Here is a 22,241-nt window from a genome sequence, read left to right on the forward strand (position 1 = left end):
TTACAAGAAATATTTTAATAGCCTGAAGACAAGAAAGAGAGTCGGAATAGATGATTTATTGTTTATGTTTAGGGTGTCTTTGAATATATGTAAGAGCTGTTAGTATCGCGCTAGCTTCTGCTGTAAATATAGAACTATTGTCTGGTAATCTAGAAGATATTGTTCTGGATCCAATGACAGTAGCATAAGTAACTGCGCCACCGTCCTTGGACCCATCTGTAAATAAGGATTTATAGTTGCTATATTTATGTTTTAATTGATTATATTCTTGTTTATACTGTAATTCATCCGTTTCTGATTTTTAAAATGTCGTTAATGTTAGGTCAACTTGTGGACTAACCAACTGCCAAGGAGGCGAAGAAAGAAGACGGGAAGGCGATATACTTTCCAGGTCTATACCGGCAGAAGAAATAAATGGTTTAATTCTGTGCCCAAGAGGTGGAACAAGAGAAGACTTTTAGTTATACAAATTCTCATAAAGGGGATTGAACACACAGTTATAGGCAGGGTTAGATTTATTAGAATATAATTTAGTAATGTATTGTAAAGACAATTTTATACGACGTTGAGTAAGGGATGATTCATCGGCCTCAACGTAGAGACTATCAATAGGTGAAGTTCTGAAAGACCCAAGACAAAGTCTTAAGCCTTGATGGTGGACAGAATGAAGAAGTTTAAGTTGCTTTTGCAGGCTCCACCATATACGATGGAGCCATAATCGAGTTTCGAACGTACGAGTGATCGATACAAGTGTAAGAGGGTTGCTTGATCCCCTCCCCACTTTGAGTTAGAAACAACTTTCAACAAGTCAAGACCCTTCAGGCATTTAGTTTTAAGGGACTTAATATGAGGCAGAAATGTTAAGTGGGAGTCAAAGATTAGGCCCAAGAACTTGGCCTCCTTTACAACTTTGATGGGAGTGCCATCTAGAGATAGTTCAGGGTCCTTATGTGGCTTATATTTTCTGAAAAAAAATGTATACAATTAGTTTTGGATTTAGAAAGTTTAAAGCCGTTTTCAAGACACCGTTTATTTATTTTGTTTAAAGAAAGCTGCAGTTGCCGTTCAATAGTATGCATATTTTGCCCACGACAAAAAATATTAAAATCATCCACAAATAACGATCCATCAATTGAATCCTTTAAAACTTTTGATAAACTATTTATTTTTATGCTAAAAAGTGTAAAAGACAAAATACTGCCTTGTGGAACACCCTGGTCCTGATTGTAATGATCAAACAGGGTAGAACCCACTCGGACTTGAAACTGTCTGTTATTTAAAAAGTTCGCTATAAAATGAGGTAAACGATCTCGCAAGCCGAAGTCATGTAAGTCTCTTAAAATACCATATTTCCAGGTTGTGTCATATCCTTTTTCGAGATCAGTGCATTTTTAACAAATGATTCTAAACGCACTAACTGATCGACAGTACTTCTGTTTTTGCGGAAACCACATTGTATATCAGTTATAAGATTATTTGTTTCCAAGTACCAAACTAGTCGAGTATTTATCATGCGTTCCATGGTCTTGCAAACACAGCTAGTTAACGAAATCGGACGATAATTGGACGGATCCGCATGATCACGTCCAGGTTTAGGTATGGGTACTACTATAGAATCACGCCATGAAGAAGGAAATCTCCCGGAAGTCCAAATATCATCAAATATTGATAAGAGCGTCTCTAAACAGGATTCTGGTAAATGCTTCAGGAGTTGATAATGTATGTTATCAGCTCTAGTAGCAGTGTCATGAGCTTGATCAAGAGTAGCATGGAGTTCATGAATAGAAAACGTTTCATTATAATCTTCCCCATTATCAGAATTGAAATTAATAGTTTTCTTTTCTTGTTGTTGTTGATATTGCTGAAATTTAGGTAAATAATTAGAAGAGGAAGAATGCTTTGCAAGAGTTTCGCCCAGCCTATTCGCAATATCTGATTTATCAGTAAGTAATTGATCTCCATGTTTAAGATGATGGACAGTAGATTTAGTACCTTTACCTTTGATTTTCTGGACCATGTTCCATACCTTGGACATGGGTGTCCGAGAATTTATTTTGGATACATAATTTTGCCAAGATTGGCGTTTGTTCTGTTTAAAAGTACGCCGCGCTTTAGCATTTAGAATTTTAAATTTATTGAAATTATGCACCATAGGATGGCGACGGAAATAATGTTCTGCTTTTTTCCTTGCCTTCCTAGCTTGTTTGCACTCATCGTTGAACCATGGTTTTCTTATGTGTGGAACTACAGAGGACTTTGGTATACACTCATCAGCTATGGAATTCAGTTTATCAGAAAAGCATTTAATAGCATCGGGAACGTCAATAAAACGTTCAGGTTTAAGTTTTTCAGCACACAGTGTTTCATATAAAGCCCAGTTAGCCTTTTTAAAATTCCGTCTTGATGATGGCGGAACATCGGATGGAGTTACAGCTTTTAACATAGTGGGAAAATGGTCACTTCCACAGAAGTCATCGTGGACTGACTATTCGAATTCATTTAGTAGTTCTGAAGTTGTCAATGGCAAGTCAAGAGCAGAATAGGTCCCTGTACCAGGGTGTAAATATGTGTTGGAACCATCATTATAAATACATAAATCATTGTCGGAACAAAAGTCCTCCAACAATTTACCTTTAGTGTTTGTAGTTACACTACCCCAGAGTGGGTTGTGCCCATTTAAATCTCCCATTATAATACAGGGCTTCGGGAGCTGATCATATAGATCTTGAAGATCAGTTCTGGCAAACGTCGAAGACGGAGAAATATAAAGAGAGCATAGCGTAAACGCTACATGGAACGTAATTCTCACTGCAACAGCCTGCATATTAGTATTAAGTGAAACAGGGCTTTGAATAACGTTTTGTTTGACTAGAATGGATGATCCGCCAGTGGCTCTATCACCCGGAGGTGCAAAACAATTATATACATTAAACTGACGAAAATTAAATGTATCTGTTTGTTTTAAATATGTCTCTTGGAGACATATTGCTGAAGGTATAAAATCTTGGACTAATAGCTGTAATTCATGTAAATTAGTCCTTAATCCTCTGTAGTTCCACTGTACAATATTACTGGAATAAACTATCTTTTGGGGGGATTTAATGGGGATCTACCCCGCAGTCTTTTGGAGGGCGACAAGCTATGTGCCCTAGAATGGACGTTTTCAGAAACGTCCATGTCTTCAAGAGACCCATATTTATTGAACAATTGAATTTTGTTCTGTGACCCTTTTGGAGCTCTGCCACTTTGTTGTTTTGAAGCATCAGGCTTTGGCTTCGATTTATTTTTCACAGTTTGTTGACTATCAGCTGTGGATTGAGACTTTGAGTGTGACTGAGATGATGATCTGTGATCAGAAGAAGACTTTGAGGTACTAGGAAGTGATTCCTCAGTCTGTGATGATATAGCTGGGTACAAAAGCTGTGGAGAATCGCAATTTACCCAAGTCAAGGTAGTTTGGCAGCCTGTGGTTGATGTGTTACATTTAGATCCTGATGATGTGTTTGCTACTGTAGCATAAGTTTGTGGAAGATCAGATGTCTTTATCAGTTTTTTGGCCTCGGAAAAAGAGATATTTTGAGTAAATTTGATTTTATTGATTTCCATTTGCTCTTTCCAAATAGGACATTGCTTGTCGGGTATTATGAATGAGACTGAGTCAGTCAGTCAGTCAGTCAGCAAATAAGTTAACGAGTGAATCTCGGTGTTTAATTGACAATCCCAGTAACCACAGCTCAGTTATATCAAAGCGATCCTTCACGTCCAAGTACTCCACGATTCTGTGTGTCGAAGATTTTGATATCATGTTGAGTAAGTGAGTGAGGTAATATTTAACGTGACATCGGCAACATTTCAGCCATATCGTGAAGAGAACATTTAACACAGACATGGAATACATGTGTATTATAAAAAAAACCTTCGACAAAAGACAACTAGACTATCACAAATATCATTTTGTCATATACTCAAACATATCAATGTCATTTGGGTCAAGGTAAATGAGAGATGTATAGGTGAACATTTGCACGCTCTTATTCACAAATACAAAATTTGTGTTCCAGAGAAATTCATCTAAAACAAGAGCGACTCTATGATTCTTTGGTTTTAAATTCATCTGATCGGCAATGACAAGTTGCATGTTTCTGTCTGCACAGTGCGACCATGTGGCCGATTTACTTTACATCCTGTGTCTGTGTTTGACGAGTGGGTGTACACGGGTGCTATACCGTCAGTTGACCTCGTTATTACCTGTACACCGGCCTCGTTATTATTTGTAGACCAGTCACGTTATTACTTTTGTACTGGCCTCGTTATTACTTGTAGAAATGGCTGTTCACTCCCAGGTGCAAGGGAGACAGCTGAGAGCACTACTGTATGTGGTATATGATACAAATGACACTGGTCCACCTTCATTCTTACCTGGCAGGTGTTATCTGGTTACTTAGTATATAGCTTGAAACTGATAACTCTCAAGAGCTTTATTGGGTGATATACATCAAGTTGTTGTGATTGTTGTCATTTGTAATTCACTTCCGTGTTGCGTTGATTACGCTGGTTTTATTTGTGGAGATTTCCCGGTTGATAGTTTGGTACAGTACTCCCACAGTAAACTGATATAAAAGCCCATGTGTGACGAGGTTCAGACTGAATAACCCCCCTTGTATCTATCTGACTGTTGATTGTTAAATGTGCCAAGCTCTCGGATTTCAGTTCCCCTCTAGGTGCCAACTACTGAATTACTTAGGTCTTTATTGCATTGGCATAACGCTTTGTCGCGATGACATTCAAACTCTACACCGGACAATGACGTTATTCATAGTTATGACAACAAATTTTATTTTGTTTTAAAGGCACATTTAACTAGTCATCTGATTCTTCGAGGTTTGTAGAATGATGTCCAAATGTGTAGACGGAAGCTGTTTGCGTAAATCTTGGCTGCTGTCCGTGGAGACAAGTTTTGCTTTGTGGCAGGTGCTCAATTCAACATTATTAACAAATAACCACTGGATGTTTGCTGAGAATCACCACTTGAATCATACACCAAATTAAGCACATCTGTTGAGATAGCAAACGATAAAACTCACATCAACCGTCAAAATGAAACTTTCTCACTAAAACTGAAGTGATGGAAAGTCACAGTAACAAATGCCTTCTCAAAAGGACGATCTATCTATCTATGTGATCTATCCTATACGTCAATCCACTAGTCTCGTTGTTTTAAAATCCCAATAAGTGTCCTATTAGGATCACTGCCTCTCAGTGTGAGTAATACTGAGCTCTTGTGCAGTTGTCAGGGCACCATGTGAGGATGTTCCGTCGAGACTTGCACGCGCCACCGGTACTATGACGTCTCATGTACATACCCAGAATGTCTCGCTGTAATCAGGCATGACTTGATACCGGTTCTGTTGCCTGCCTAATCAAGTCCGAGTCCCATCACTATCGGTCTTAACCGACAAATTATATTTCTTGTTTTCTGGTTCCAAATATATCTTTCTACATTTGGTATATCCAATGATAAATAATCGACAAAGACGAAATGAGCATATAATGAACTGTAAATTAAAGGCAATAACACTGACGTTTGCCTCAAAGCAGTCATGCTTGAACGAGTAGATTATTCATAACTGGAAACTGATATACTCATCAGTTTCGTTAGTTATTTCCATGGACAGGACCTGCAAAGTACACAAATAAAGGTTATTTAACGTACAGAAAAAATAACAACTGAAAGCATCCAATACTACAAAAGTGTTGTACCGGAACAGAAGACAAAGAATAATGATGATGAATACTGATGTCAAGGGATTTGTGGACACCATGGATCCAGGAGTGTTTCATGCATTGGTTACCTTGCGAATGTGCCCCAGTGTTCTGGTATGGCGATGCACTGATAGACACGTAAGTCACAGGCGGTGCCTCTCTGACGCCTTCATAGGTATTTGCCTCTGCTGCAGCTTCCGCTGAAGATATAATTCATTATATAATTCAGCATCAATTGTAGCTCTCCCACAGGTTGGCAAAAAAACCCATCAAATTACACCTCTATCCTTCTCGTTAGAACCCAAACAATTTCACACTGCATCCACATGAGAACACTAGACTTTACTTTATTGAATGGCATGCATCTACCTTTTGTGTTCTCATAAATCTTCAACTGGGTGTACTGTTGTTTTTCTGATTCCTCCGTCAAATTTGAGTACTGCGGTGGAACATCTGAAACATATTGTAATCTTGAGTTGTGGAAATATGATATGAGATTTTGTATCAAAACAAGGGAAAGTAATAACCAGCACGTACCTAATGAAGAGTACCCTCTGTTGTCCATTTCCGCGGATTCAGGATGATTGGAACTGTAAAATCAACAGGTACGTTTGCAATAATTGAAGGAATTAGGAGATATAATTTAGAATGTAAAATATAATTCAATTTACATATTGTAAGTTCGACCTTATTCCTTGGTTTTAGATGATCGATGCAATGTTTTGTTTACCTCTTTTGTGAAGCTCCTGGAAAAAAACAAACAAAACACAAATGACATGTAAAACACAAACATACACATGAAACACCAATCGTAAATGTAACCGGAGGAGAGAGTGACAAAGTTTACTGTAGATAGACACGTAGCTATAGACACATTACAAACAACGGCAGTACAAATCTCACTCTTGGCCATCATACACAATCTTGATAACCAGTGATACACATGTGGAAGACAAAGACCATGTAACAGACGTTTGGGAGAAGACCTACTCTATGTTATCTGTGTTCAATCATATATAGCAGCATGAATTTTACTATGTACCTTTTACAATATTTTCGACCCTGTACCCCTTTCTGTACAGCACCATAACAACAGGTCCTCCTCCAATGAACAAAGTAAGAAGAAATGTTGCTACTGTCGCTCCTGCTAGTACCCCTGTACTGATACATGAAGAGACGAGGTTTTGCTGGTCTGGTGGATCTACAATGTAAACACTATAACATGTGACTGCGGATTTTATGCATTTGTGGTTCAACTGAGCCCTGTGCAGTATTCTAGTGACATGGCTCGGTCTGTAAAATAGTCAATAAGGCAGTGATTGACTTCACGACAATCATATGCTGAATGCGGATGTGATAACATCTACCAAACCAAATCAGCGAGTCAAACCTCCAGAACCACTCAGTCGACTTCTACTAAATGTACGTCACTGCCGCCAAGTAAAGTGTATTTATGCCCATTTTTGCGATGCTTCATGCAAATCATTCGGGTTTTATCCCCCTACAGGTGGTGGGGTCTAATACAAAATGACAGAGGTTGAATTTTATATATATAACATTTTTATATCCCTCATTTGGTTTTGTATGTTTGGTGTCTACTCTGTACCAATGAGATGACAGGGCCGGGTTATTGAGTGAAACAGTAACATGTATCAAACCAATTCAGCGAGTCTTACATTAACTACAGTCGATTATCGTTTACACCAAACTTGTGTCCATGAAGACCAGCTCTTCCCCATGCCCAGGAGCTCATTTCTTTTGTGGTTCAGACAAAGACAAATCCCTTAAAATCCATGGTACATACGAGCACTTGATCCAAAGAACATAAGATAATTTCATCAGTTAAGTTTTACGCCGCACTCAGCAATGCCCCAGCTATATGGCGGGGTTCTTTAAATAAACGAGTCTGGACCAGACAACCTAATGATCGACAGCATTAGCATCGATCTGCTCAGTTCGGTGTCACCCGATCCCGTTAGTCGATTCATACGACAAGCATAGTTGCTTTTTATGGAAAGCATGGGTTGCTGAATGCCTATTCTACCCCGGACAGCAATAGCGACGAAGCTGTTGCATTATCCAGATCTCGAAACTGTGTAGGTATCTATCTGTAGTGGCCCTTGCAACAGCTTTTTCGGAAAAAAAATGATCTCAGAATCTTTTCCTGTTACGTTTCGTATTTCTGGCACTAAAAGGAATGTAGAATGTAGAAAACAAAAAGTGACATTAGTCTGAAAATCCCTGAAGCTTGAATGACCAATACGATATCGGACATCGTCAACTCACCTACATGTACTACCCTGACTGTGCATGTAACTGACCCGCCCACACCATTGCCCACTGTAAGATAGTAATCTCCGAAATCCTGGTATTGGAGGTTAGTAAGGCGTAGTCTGGCAGTGACTGAGATGTCTGAGACAGGACTGGAGGAACCAGTGAGGTCCTGGCTGGTGCTGATGGATCTACTCCAGATGAATGTAGGAAGGGGGTAGGCCAGGACTGACACAGCCACAGTCACGTCACCACCCAGTGAAGCGGCGAACTTGAGTTCCTTAGACACTGAGTCATCAAGCCGAGGTGAACCTGGTAAATGTACAACAGCATAATGACTATTCAAGAACCAGTAACGTGTGTTCACATGAGGACGGCCCCACTGGTAGTTTTCGATTGAGTGCGCGAGTGAATCAATGACTCAGTTTATTTTCACATCGCTTTTACCCACACTCGAGCAATATCACCGCGGGGAAAACGAGAAATGGGCTTCATCCACAGCTTCCATGATGGGAGTAATACAATCACAGTAATTCTTGTTATCAGCATTGTTTAGACTTTCAGTTTTTCTTTATAAGGTGTTATGTATATCTGCATATAGCAGATAATACTACTACATTGCGTGAACATTACACTTGGAAGTTATTTGGATCATAATACCAAGTGTAACATACATATATATAAGTAAACAACAATAGACACATAATTTCAAATACATATTACACTGAACCAACAGCTCAACGCTCTGGGTGACCGGTTCCCCGATGTTGTTGGAGGCAGTGCAGGAAAAGTTCCCCCTTTGTCTACAGTTTAACTCCAGTGTATATGTCGCCGTCAATGCGTTATCTGTCCTTCTCATTTCCTGAGATCCATTCACTAACTTGATGACTGGATTTGGATTACTCTCAACTTGGCAAATCAGGGTCACTGTACTTGATTCTTTAATGATCACTGAGCCACTTACAGAGTTGGCGGTTAACTTCCGTATGCTTGCTGAGTCTGAAAGAAACATCAGCTAATGTGTGTGTTCGTGTTTATGGACTATTTACTAATTATGCATTGCCGTATTCCAACGTGATTGCATGTATACACTCAACGGATCATATATGCGCAGTAAATAAGAGTTCAATATATTTATGAAATATGTAACTGAAAAACCAAATATGGACCGCAAAAATACCCAGCTTCTGTGATGTAACAACATAACAGATAATGCCACTGGCAGCTATGACAGCACAGGTAGTGACCTCGTTGCAGTAACACCTTGCATACTGAAGCTACAAGAAGAAATGTTTAAAGCGTTTGTGATGTTGATTGCGATACGGTCATACTTCACTGAAGTAGACATCCGTCCCCTTGTCAAAACTTAAGTACCGTCCGGGTAGAGTAGAAACGTCTGTACTGTCTGAGTAAACTGTAGTATATCTTTAAGGTAGAGAGAGACTACTTTTAAGAATTGACTAACGATACGCCTACTCACATTGTACAGCTACATTGACTGAGGTTGAGTCTGATCCCTGACTGTTGCTGGCAGTACAGGTGTAGTCTCCTCCCTGACTCCTGCTGATATTCCTCCTGTCAAGTACAGCCCCAGTACTGACAGTAGAACCACCATAGGTCCATGTGTAGTTTGTTGTTGGAGGGTGGCCTGGTGTGGTGTACATGCTGCAGTCTACCCTGAGGTTAGAGACTTCTGTGACGGTTTGTGCTGGTGGTAGTCCAGATATAGACGGTGGATCTAAAGATTACAAATTGATGTGCAAATTCACTTGACGGATGTTATATTGTGTATCCGAAATTTGGTGGGTAGTTTAGATCAGAATCTGCAAAGCGGTATCTGTTCAGACTTCTTTATGCATTATCTTCCAGGTGGGCGAAGGTATTGGGATTACTTACATTGTACATCCACACTGACTGAGGCAGAGTCTGATCCTTGACTGTTGCTGGCAGTACAGGTGTGGTCTCCTCCCTGAGTCCTGCTGATGTTCCGTCTGTCAACTACAGCCCCAGTACTGACCGTAGAACCACCATAGGTCCACCTGTAGCTTGTTGTTGGAGGGTGGCCTGGTGTGGAGAAGGTACTGCAGTCTATCCTGATGTTAGAGAATTCTGTGACTGTCTGTGTTTGTGGTAGTCCAGATATGGAAGGAGGGGCTGAAAGGAACATTCATTGAAATGTTGTTAAATACTTTTGACCACTAACTGAGACTGAGTTCATGACAGCACAGGGTTTGCTTCTTCCTGGTGTAGGTACTACAGTCTATCATGAGACGGCAGTCTCCTGTGTAGGTCGAAGGGAGACCATATAATGATTATAGCGAACTTCCTACCTCTTGTGGCCATTCCTGGAGTTCCTCGTTGTGATGGTGCTGGAATATTGCCGCAAGCTGCGTAAAGAGCAACTAACTCACTCACTCACTCCTCCCTGGTTAAGATTCTACAGTGTATAATGTGATCGATTTCTTTAGACATGACACCATATATATGTAGTGACATGTTTGCCTTGGTAGTAAAAAGAAACGTGCTGTGTGAGATATTGTTTATAGGTCATATGGGAACACTGGTGCCAGGACGGTGGTTTCTTCAGGGATGACATTCCGAATGATATCTAACTATACATGAGCAATGTGACGGTATCATTGTATGTTTAAAGGCTTGCAAAACTGAAGACTAGCAGAGTCTGTGTGTGAGTTCTGTAATATGTACTTGTATCGAACATACAGTATGGTTCAAAATTATTGAGAATAGCTAAAGCATTTCATATTATTAAACGAGAACAAATCAGATAAAATTGAATGTATTGTGAAAGTGAACTGACCTTTTCATGTTGTGTAGGTAACAATTTAATATTTTATCAAGTCTCCTTGAGCTTCACGGCACAGTCTAAGACGGGTAGGCATACTTCCTATCAGAGAGGTTAGTGTCTCATGAGTTATGCTGTCCCAGTATCGGACCACTTCTCTCTTCATGTCTTCAATTTTTGTCAACCCCTTTTGATTCACACATTCCTTCATCATCCCCCAAATGTTCTCAATGGGATTTAAGTCAGGACTATATGCAGGAAATGGTAATACAGTCACATTTTTCTCTTAGGTGCTTAGGATCATTATCTTGCTGCAAAATCCAGTCATTTCCATAAAACACATGTGCACTTGGAAGGACAAAATTATCTAATATGTTAGTGTAGCGTTGACTTGTCAGATTTCCCTCAAACACACACAGCGGGGTCGTTCCTAATAAGGATATCCCTCCCCATACATGAAACTTTGGGCTGTATTTAGGTCGTCGATACAACGGTGCTGACGCAGACTTTGTCCATATTTTCACATTATTGGGATATACCCATATTGAGCTTTCATCAGTAAAAAACACATTTTCCCAGTCAAAGTTTTCATGTGCCAAACACCACTCAACACGCCTGTCTTTATGTTCTTGTTTCATGAAAGGAGAAGGAATTCCAGTCTTTTTCTCCCATCCAAGATCAATCAAATTTCTTCTAACTGTAGATTTTGATACAACTGTTGATCCCCTTTCTATCATTTCATACCTGATGTTGGAGATGCTTGCCCTTTGCTTTTTAGACGCTAAAATTCCCAGCCGGACGCGATCTGAGAAGTCCAATTTTCTGGGTCTCCCTGCTCCTTTCTAGTGCCCAAAATCCTTTCCCTCTTTAAAATTCTTCCTAATCCTATACACAGTAGAAAGAGGAGTTCCTGTTCTCTCTGCCAATGTATTTACATCATCAATTCCTTGATTACACAACTCAAAAATCAACCTTCTTTTAAATTCAGCAGACATTGTTAATAGTGCTGAGGAAAATGACGTCTGCTACAAATTCAGGGGAGGTAACTCTAATTGTACTATACTCAGTAGGCCAAGATGAGTTACCTCCCTTATACAATTACTTAGTTTTAAGTATCAGTGAATCAGTTGAGGTGTTAGGATAGCTCAAAGTAAGAAGAAACATTCTCAATAATTATGAACCAGACTATACATCGTATGTGTTTTCAATATTTTTTTAATATTTACGGATACCTGGAGGTCACCCGTTACATTTTATTCAGTATAATGTCTGTCGTATACTCACTAAACACAGAGGCATCGACATCAGCATGAACAGATATTGAGAGAGTAGAAACTTCACACCTGTACTTCCCGGCATAACTGGAGTTCATCTGACTGGCAGGAAGCTGGATGTCGAGGGTAGAGGTATAGTCACCAACAAACACACCCTTATTCTGCCAGGAGTCCTGGAACACAACTGTCTGAGCAGTCACTGATCCACTGGCTATGGTAACTGTAGAACTGTCCTCCACTCTCTTCCATGTGTACTCAATAACAACATCCCCAGGTGTCACGGTGTAGCTGCATCTCAGTGTAAGAGCCTGCTGGTTGGGTGTCCCTGTACCTCCTGATCCTGATACAGTCACTGATCCCCCAACACCTGACAACAAAGAATATGTGATAGGCCTTTGACGGTCACAGGTGTCTTGCTGATAAATAGGGGATCATAATCCTTACTCATCTCCGTATTCTACTCCTGTTCATGAAACGCCCATTTCCTTGATATCAGGAATCCTTTCCTCGATATCAATACCTTCCCTCACCCCGTACGTTAGCCCTGTTTCGATACTAGCATACCAGCACGTACTATGTACATTTGTGAAAATGATGTTTGATTTAGAAATCGATTCTGTCTGCTAATACTCATAAGTAATAGTTTATCTTCATCCTGAGTTACCTTTCAAAAGGATAGCTGCAAACACAGTTGTTGCTGTAATACAAAGGAACGCCATTGACAGTAGTATTCTGAAAGAGGTAAAAGAACAATATGCATATGTATTCCCATATTTTAAAAGTATCACCATGAACGACATGAGACATGTAGTGTGTCTAATAACAAGTCATGATCATGGCTTGTTGCATGTCTGACATTTACACCACTCCCATTGTTACTACCACTTTGAGTCCACTCGACCTGATTACGCTGAAAACCCGCCTATAACGGCGTTAACCCAACACTGGAACTCATCACAAGTTGCTCAGGTACCGGTCATTCAGGAGATTGTTTCAGTCTGTTGACCCATCTGAAAAATAGCTGTCTAATTGATATGACGACGGGAAGGCATTGTCGAAAAGGAATTCCACACGACAAACATAACTTTGTGTAAAAACACATTTAGAGGTTCCCTTAGTTCCCTTATCACTTGTATCTCCTCACGTGAAGTGGTGAGATCGATATTTCACCACACCATTTCACGAGAATCTATGCATATGTTCCACGTACGGCGACGTTTGTGTTTAGGCCCCGGGTGAATCTGATCGCCAAGACAAAATGTAGATGTTACAGAGAGGGTTGAGCTACATGTATGTTTACGGTCTGCTACTTGTTGTCATAACTCGTATTATGTCGACTCATTTGTTGGATTTTGTCCTGACTGATCTATCAACGGAAATTTTTGACTTATATCGCAGATCATCAGTACTGGTTGATAACTTATCAGTTCCATTTAGCATGTTGAATATCGAAGTCAGCAGATGAAAGCCGGAAGCTAGGTCCCCATGCAATTATATGAGTCGGTATATTGTCTCACCTTTGTATCTGGACTTGTAGAAGAGTTTTCCTCTACCTGTGTTATCAGGTCAGACCATGTTATGTGACGTTTACTTCCTGGTTAGTAAATATACCCGAGTCACGAGCGAAGCCGCATCCTATCAGTTTGGGGCAATAGGTAAAGCTAAATGTAACGTCTTTGAGTGGCATTTAGCGGGTGGTGTTCAACAAGAATTAAAAAGACCCTATCATTTATCCATCTGGCTAAATATCCATTACGTGTAATCACTACAACTATTAGGAATGTCATCGCACCGACATTCAGACGCGTTAATTGTATAAACTCAGCTGTTCTTCATTTGTATTCTCTCCTTGTCCATCAAGTTGAGTATCACTTGCTTTGGTAACGTCTTAGCGTCTACACCGCAATTTCGGACCGATTGCAATAAAGACGTTTTGACTCAACACCTTGGATCACCTTAAAACACAGTACATAAGCACAGATGATTACTTTGTGACAGAAGTGATTGTCTCCAATAATAGTTATACTCATAATCAAGCAAATGGAGAAACAAGCAAATGTTCTCTAAGCGGTAAGGTGTAGGTCAGTGCGCTGACAACTCATATTTGCTGACCATCATTCTAGAGTGGGATCATATATCTTTATGGGAAGTATATTCCATTGATTCTCTTTCCTACTGTTTCGTGATCCCTGTCCCTTCCTTAAGTTTGTCATTTTCAACAAACACTTGCCCTTTTCACTGAAATTGAGGTCTGAAAACTGACCACGTGGCATATGTGTTTTTGGGCACTTTCTAACTGGCATTGTGTAATAATAAACTGACCACATTGAAATGTCTACGAGTATCGTGTACTGGACATTTTATTCATGAGATTTCTTACTATGCTCTCGCAATCAGTAATAGTAAATGAAATGATATACATATCGGAATGGAGTTATGAACATAACAGCGGTATGTTTACAACATGGTCTTACAAACGGTGTAAGTAAGCAATTATGTTCTACAAAATATGCATTAACAACCTACATCGACTCTATTGGTAACAAACCAAATGTCCCTCGTATTTTCCTCTCGTTCACATGGATAAATGTACCGAGGATATGCATATTAATCTGTGCTCGTATCGTGGTTCTGTTACAGCATCTCATATTAATGTATTTTTGTAAGCTGCATCTCTATTGGTATATCTCTACCACATGGACTGCTGGGGAATACGAATGGTGACTGCATAATTGAACAGAGTTTTCTCATCGAGTCCAGGTGCTGGAAATACATATATAAACAGGGGATACATCTAGCTGTGATGTTCTGCGTAAAGTGTATATATTTACACTTGGGTGCACACATCAAAGGGGCATAACTCTAATAAATCTTGGACCTCAATCAAATTGTATTCAGCCTGTGTTCAGTTCCTGGACATTACCTGTGTTCACTAAATATTTCCCGTTCATTTCTATTTCTATGCTGTATATACCGTAAAACTGTGACCAGGTCAAAGAATGCGAGTACATGGAGTTAATTCAATCGATATGCTATTTCATAAGACCGATCAGTTCACAACTGGAAATCACACAGCAAAGCTGATTATAAAGTATACTTTGTACATACCTGCCGAGGCTTCAGTTTGTCAGGTTTTGTCACTATAATAGACCCGTGTAACTACGTAGCTCAACACGGATGTAATATCTACATGCACAACACTCGCTCGTAAGTCAGCGAGTGAGTCAGCGAGTTAGTCAGTGAGAGACGATCAGCGGGTGAGTCACCAAGTGAGCTAGTCAGTGAGGGAGTCAGGGAAGAGTCAAGCAGCGAGTGAGTCGCCAAGTGAGCCAGTCAGAGTGTGAGTCAGCGAGGGAGTCAAGCAGCGAGTGAGTCAGCGAGAATCAGTGAGTGTGTCAACAAGTGAGCCAGTCAGCGAGTGTGTCAGTGAGAGAGTCAATCACCGAGTGAGTCAACGAGAGGCAATCAGCGATTGAGTCCCTGAGAGTCAGTCAGCAAGTGAGTCAGCGAGTGAGTCAGTGAGGAAGCCAGTAACCAAGTGTTAAGTGCAAGAGTCAGTCATTGAGTGAATCTGTGATTAAGTCAACCACCGAAAGAGTCAGTGAGACAATCAGTTAACGATTGTATCACTTTAATGAGTCAGTGAGTGGGTCAGTGAGGGGATCAGGGAGAGAGTCAACCAGTGAGTAGTCTGTTAGAAAGTCAATAAGCGAGTGAGTCTGTGAGAGAGTGAGTCAGCAAGTGTGTCAGTGAGAGAGTCAATCCACAAGTTATCAATGAGAGAGTCAGTCAGTGAGCCAGTCTGTGATCCTGTCAGTCAGCGAGTGAATCTGAGTCCATCAGTGTGTCAAGTCGTCAATCACATTAACATGCTCAGCTATGTCAAGGTATCTTAACTCGATCAACCTGAGACGATGCTGATCTTTATCTTTGCATTTGTAATTATGTTTGTTTCTATGATTAATTTGAGGTGGCGTGTTAAAATGAGAAGCCCGTATCGAATGTCAGTAAAGCCTCTTCTTTACTCATGATTAAACATATTTTCATACCTTATGTTGTAATATTCCAATCAGTGATTTTTAGTCATTTACAGTCTCTATCACGACATACACCGACGTTCCATTCCAACTCAGTTGTTACATGCCTGACATCTTCACATGAAGATTAAAACTTGCAGCAACCTGCACCTGAACCATTTCTCCAAGGAAGTAGTGGATCACTACCATGTATCCTAAATTTATTATGAAATATCCTCAGCACGTGTCCAATTCACTGCTCATTAAACACTTGCCTTCACATATCAGAACTATTCCGACTGTTTTTGGGGTGGTATTAGGCCACCTTGATATGTTCACTCAGCCTACATTACGTTATCCTGTCGTTCAGTTATTCAGACAGTTATATTTGGTCGTGGTATTGATTAGATGTAAAACTGAGAAAACAGAAAACGTACAGGTAGAAACAGTTGTTGCCGGCACTGCCAATGTTTTGGCACAAATCAGATAAGTCACCATATGTGTTCTGGGTATTGTGACTTCCATGGATATGTGATACGTCACAGCTCCATCAGGGACGAAATCCCTCTGCCAACCCACGAGAGCTGTACACAATGCAAATGGTAAGAGGCGGCACCATACGTTCGACTTGACTAGGCAGAATAATGTGTAGTGTTCACAACCCTGTGTCAGGTGTAATACAAGCCATCGCGCGTTCGTATTAATGCTCGCTCAACTAACACTTATCCACTTCTATTTGCACCTGGCAGATGTATACCTGTTTTCTGAATACAGACAGCACAAAGTTTTATTGGGTGATATACATCAAGTTGTTGTAAAGTTTGTCATTTGTAATTCACTTTCGAGTTGTGTTGATTATGCTGTGTTGATCTTCCTGGTTGCTAGCTTGCCATAGTACTCCTAGAATACACTGAAATGATGATGATTCCCCTTTGTATTTCTCTGGATTATGATTGCTAAACGTGTCATGCTCTTGGTTCTCTTTGGGTTGGTAACTAAACAACTATTTAGCCCTTTATTGCATGGACATAAAGCCTTACTGCGTTCACGTTCTAACTACTGTGTTGAGTATTCCATCACAAGGGATCAGTATTTTAATAACGCACCATGAAGGATCTGATTAGCAATACTAGTGCTCATTTAATCATTGCATTTTTAAAAGAATTAGATTTGTTAAATAAATTGTAAATAGGTAAATATCTTATAACTGGAAGATTGAATTAGTAACTCAAATCATTAGTGGCTGTACCCTCAAAGGGGGTTGAAGTACTGTAACATAATTGTCCCCCTCAGAGGGTACGTAAATCCAATAACATGTGATGTAATTTTAAGTCTACCAGGTTTTTAATCGTAGTATTCATGCTATGTTAATTTTGGCTAGCATTTCATACACTCTCTAGCGGCTGAGGGGATGATGTAAATCCAACTAGGGTCCATGGAGGTAGCAAAGGTACTGTAAGTCCCCATGGTCGCTAGTATGGTGATCTACCTTCGGTTGTTGGAGATCTGTAGTCTGTTTACATATTCTTGTCCAGATAGTGATAGTAATGTTAACCTTCCACGCTAGTTTTTATTTAAATTGTGATGTTCTAGTTGTTTTACTGTCCTTCGTTGACACGTTTTTATACTATGCATATATATTTCAGTATTAAATGTTCTCGTCACGATATGGCTGAGACATTGCCGATGTGACGTTGAAATTTCTCTCACTCACTCATTCACTCACGTTCAAAGTCTACATCCAATCATGACGGTATCCACATGTATGACATAACATTTTATTGTTTGACACCATTTGGCTAGTTGCCTGATCCCTCGATCAGAGATTGTCTGGCATGGTGTGGAGATGAAGTTGTTTGCAAACAAGTTGGTTGCTGTCTGTGAAGTCAAGATTTGCTTTGTGGCATTAGCTCAATGAAACAGCATGAACCAATAACTACTTAGTAATTGATGAGAATCACCACTTTATTAATGCATCAAATTATGCACATCTGGTGAACTAACAAACGATGAAACTCATCTGACCGTCAGAATGAAACTTTCGTACCAAACCCGAAACTATAGAACGTCACAGTAACAATTCCTTGACCCAAAAGAGGAACTGTCAGTCGGTCTCAATCCATGCATCTGATATCCCAGCAACCGTGCCTCGTGCCTCCCAATAAGTGTCCTATAAGGGCGATTGTCCCTCAGTGTGAGAACTACCGTGTTCGTGTATCGTTGTCAGGGCGCCATGGGCTGGTGTTGTGTCGGGCATTACACACGATGAGTTACACATACAGAATGTCTTCTATTCTTCCCTTGAATTGACCCTGCTTTAAATTTTAGAAAATATCGCAGATGTTTGCCTGCATCGGGCTGAACGAATATGTTATGCGTAACTGAAAATCTCATCATGATGTATCCTCGTATCCTTCATTAGTTGTTTTCATGGTCAGGACCTGCAAAGGAGAAAGCAAGCAAACAAAGGCATTTAACCCACAGAAAACGCTTCCAACAAATGTCTCATATCATACAAAAATTATGCTGGAATAGAAGTGAACACATATGGAGATGAGGACTGATGTTAAAGGATTTATGGAAACAATTGATCCATGGCATGACCATGACGAGGGGTGCATCTTGCTTTGGTTACCTTGAGAATGTACCCCGTTATTCAAGTACGGCGATGCCCCGATGGACTCATAGCTCACTGGGAGAGTCTCTATCACGCCTTCACATGTATTTGTATATACCTCATCAAAAGTAGCGCACCACCCCCACGTTGTGGTACATAAAGAAAGAAAATGGTATTCAAAGACCGTTGAATGGATTATTTGTGATCTTTAGGTATCTTTCTCGGGTTTTTTTTGGCAAAACACCTGTAACCAAATGGTAACACATGAGTTTGAGGCAACATCTTTTAATGACAACAATACCAGCCAAAACAAGCCCCTGAAAAGTATTGCCACCCACAGTTATTTAATGAACACAAGACATCGAATGTGCATAGAAACTGAACCTTATATGGGACAGTTGCAAACAGAAAAATGTCTTCATTATCTTGTGTTTCCATGTCTGGCAGCAATGGTCACTCTGACACGACGTCCTCCTCAATGGTATTCTGTTCCACTCCTCCACCAAAGTCTGGGACAATTCCTGCAGGGAACTGACTGGAGGTTCCCTCTGCTTGACCTGGCGACGCAGAATGTCCCACAGATGCTCCAGGGCGTTGAGGTCAGGGTTCCGAGCTGGCGATGGTATCGTGTCTAACGTGTAGGAGGAACCAGCTGTCGTCGGAACAATGAATGCGCCGCCATGATCTAATGTGCCACCCCTGCCTTGCTGTGCACCAATTAAGACGATCCTGTTTGTATCTGGGGGTCCGTAGTTGTCCTCTGACTGGACGTCTTGCTCTCAGACCTGCAGCATGAAGACGTCTCCGGACAGACCCGGTGGACAGTCTTTAGAAAGGGTGCAATAGGTTCAGAAGCTGTTGAGGAATGGATTACGCTTATCCATTCGAACCAATGCTCTGTCTTCCCTGGCATCTGTTTTCCGTGGCCTCCCTGTCCTGGATCGGTCCTAAACCTTTCCCGTGGTCCCAAGTTTGGCAATTAACCTGCTAATCGTCGTGTGGCTTAGATTCCATTCTCGGCCAATAGCACGGAATGACATCCCGGTCCTGCTCATACCAATGATCTGCCAACTGTGTCCTATGGACACCTTGGGTGTCATTTTAACCGAAACGTCCGTCAGGGGATGAAAAACGCAGGCTAATTTATCTGAGTATAAACATGCGTGTTCGTGTTGAGGTGGTGGCATGTTACCCGTGTGTTTCACGTGCACGTGAATTTCCCCATGGTGCATGCTTTAGGCACAAAGTATGCAGAGAACAACGTTTTTTTATAAAGGCCTATCGTAAAATCATCACTGGAAGAATTGTTAAGTTAGGCTAATTAATACTGGGTGGTGCGTTGCATTTGATGAGGTGTATATCTGCTGCTGTATGTGCTGAAGACATAAGTCAAGACATATTTCACAAACAAATAATTCGACTTATAGTTGCGAATAGCGACTCCACAGTCTGTTCCGCAAAGTACTGAATTAGCCAAATTTTGGCCAAAATCGGACGGCTGCTTTGACAGTTGAAGTATTTTTGAGGGCAAGGACTCGTCGAAAACCCACCTAAACACGCACTTGACACGCGAGCGTATAGTTCCGGACATAAAATAAAGCCTTCTTTAACAGGCTATCGCAAGCCTGTCCATGCGTGTGCAGTAGAACTGGTTGGCACTCTGAAACTGACAGGATCTGGTCAGGAATTATTAGACGCATACACTCAATGTTATATTAGAGTTCCTTTCAGTTTATCTGATTCGTTTGGATCTTTGAAGTGGAAAGCATAAGAAAAGGCAGATTTGTGTATGTCAACTTCTTTATGCTTGCTCCTTACCCAGGTGTTTGGTTTGGAAAAGTAGCTCAGAGGAATCGCTCAATATGACACACGATATTGACATTGTGCAAGCTCTTAGGCTGATAGCTCGAGATCAGCACATTTTCGAAGGCAAGTACTTTCGAATGGTGAAACAAAACACATCGAAAAAACTTAAATCCAGTATCGGTGCCAAACGGTGCCTTGTATTTACAAGGGACTGACAGCATAGAAGGTAATCCCTATCCCCAGACCTCCCTGTGGAATCTCCCAGCTGAACCTGGTTGTGTCAGACAGTGTAGACAACACTGGACCTGCACTCTGTGTGCCTGATATAAGGCCTGTGGCATGAAAAGTTTTTACAGCTTTAGAGTATGAGGCAGTAAGAAACATTGTCCCAGGTAGATAAACAGTCTATTAGAAATGTATTGTTCACAGGTGTTCAAATTATATAAGTTTAAAGTAACAGTTCAGGTAGAGTTTAGAAGAAGAAAAGAAGTAGGTACCTGCAATCAGAAATAATATACATGTTGCAGCATATATCGTCTTCATCATTCCGGTCGTAAAGAACAGTGAGATCTGGAATACAGCTTTAAGGTGTATATTTTGGACATTGTTATGAGCAGCACTGGCATGTGTGTGTGAGCAAAGGATCACTTATTTGTCTTTCCGGCTGTCTTTCTGTATTAAGCCAGTCTGAACATGGTGTGGTATCACAGTTGGTATTGTGTTACACGTTAAATTATGCATAACTATAACTATATGTTTAGATAAGATTGATGATTCATATGAACATATGAGTATTACGGAAAGGATTGGCAGTTATGTAACCTGCCCTGAAACCACATGATGGTGTATTCGTGATGAACCATTGCTTCACACTGTATGTAACATAGCATCGCTCTCTTGCCTATTGCTACGTGCAATATTCCGGGGAACATGTCATCAGTTACTGGAGCAGTGTCATTCTGGTGTCACAGACGTATGTCCTCTGCAGAGATCCAGTGTGGATCAAGGCACTGACTCTGCAGGGCCACCACCCCAGTCCCACCAGTATCTGTGTGGTGACAATACATGTGATGATAGTTGTCCACAGAGAGCACATATGCCAGGGGACATTGTAGAGGTTGTATATCGAGACGTTATGGGTTAATCCTATAGAGTCTTCTATAGAATAAGCGCTCTCAATTTTTACATGTCCAACATGGTGGAAGAAGTAACCATAGATAGATTAGATGCTGTGCGATAAAGGCAGAGGATATACATTAACCATACCTGCTGTGACTTGCGGTTGTCAGGTATAAACGGTAAATGCAGTCGTCAGTTGTACCCAGGTAGCTTAACACGGAAATAAAATATAGGTGTACGCATTCGCTTCCATGTAGTTCAGTAGTATTTATATATGCCTCAGTTGAGTGCTCCAACTTGCTCCATATCCAATAGATTATATATAATATTATGTTGACATGTACACAAAGCTTGCAAGCTCTCACATACACAGAATCATACAATACTCCATTGATGTACATCCAGCCATACACTTTGATATTAATACATTCGTTACGTCATGATACATAACAGATATATGTGAGAACGTTTCACACGCTCTTGTCCAGAAATACAAAATATTTTCCGGTGTGTTTACGAGAATCGGCTAGAACAAGGCGTTACTGTACGTTTTCTTTGGGTTGTAAATTCAT

The 22,241-nt window shown here is 40.5% G+C and overlaps 2 protein-coding genes across 2 annotated transcripts in view; both read right to left on the reverse strand.

Annotated features, from left to right (window-relative positions):
• The window catches only part of LOC137287476 (nephrin-like), a 65,633-nt gene that overhangs the window by 11,659 nt on the left and 31,733 nt on the right, over positions 1 to 22,241 (reverse strand). The window lies entirely within an intron of this gene.
• Positions 7,799 to 19,844, reverse strand: LOC137258053 (hemicentin-2-like). Its single transcript, XM_067795602.1, has 7 exons — positions 19,698 to 19,844; positions 19,202 to 19,451; positions 12,122 to 12,478; positions 9,931 to 10,188; positions 8,758 to 9,033; positions 8,027 to 8,346; positions 7,799 to 7,867 (listed from the first exon to the last, which is right to left on the reverse strand). Exons 1-7 carry the CDS (start codon positions 19,842 to 19,844, stop codon positions 7,799 to 7,801), a joined length of 1,677 nt encoding a protein of 558 aa, XP_067651703.1.

This window comes from Haliotis asinina, chromosome 1 (genome assembly GCF_037392515.1).
Source record: "Haliotis asinina isolate JCU_RB_2024 chromosome 1, JCU_Hal_asi_v2, whole genome shotgun sequence".
NCBI lineage: Eukaryota > Metazoa > Mollusca > Gastropoda > Lepetellida > Haliotidae > Haliotis > Haliotis asinina.

Coding starts and splice junctions, on each gene's coding strand:
- LOC137258053 (XM_067795602.1), bottom strand. CDS start 19,844: ATGACACCCAAGGTGTCCATAGGACACAGTTGGCAGATCATTGGTATG. Junction 19,452..19,697: donor AACTTGGGACCACGGGAAAG/GTTTAGGACCGA, acceptor ATTGGTGCACAG/CAAGGCAGGGGTGGCACATT. Junction 7,868..8,026: donor AGTTGACGATGTCCGATATC/GTATTGGTCATT, acceptor CACTACAGATAG/ATACCTACACAGTTTCGAGA.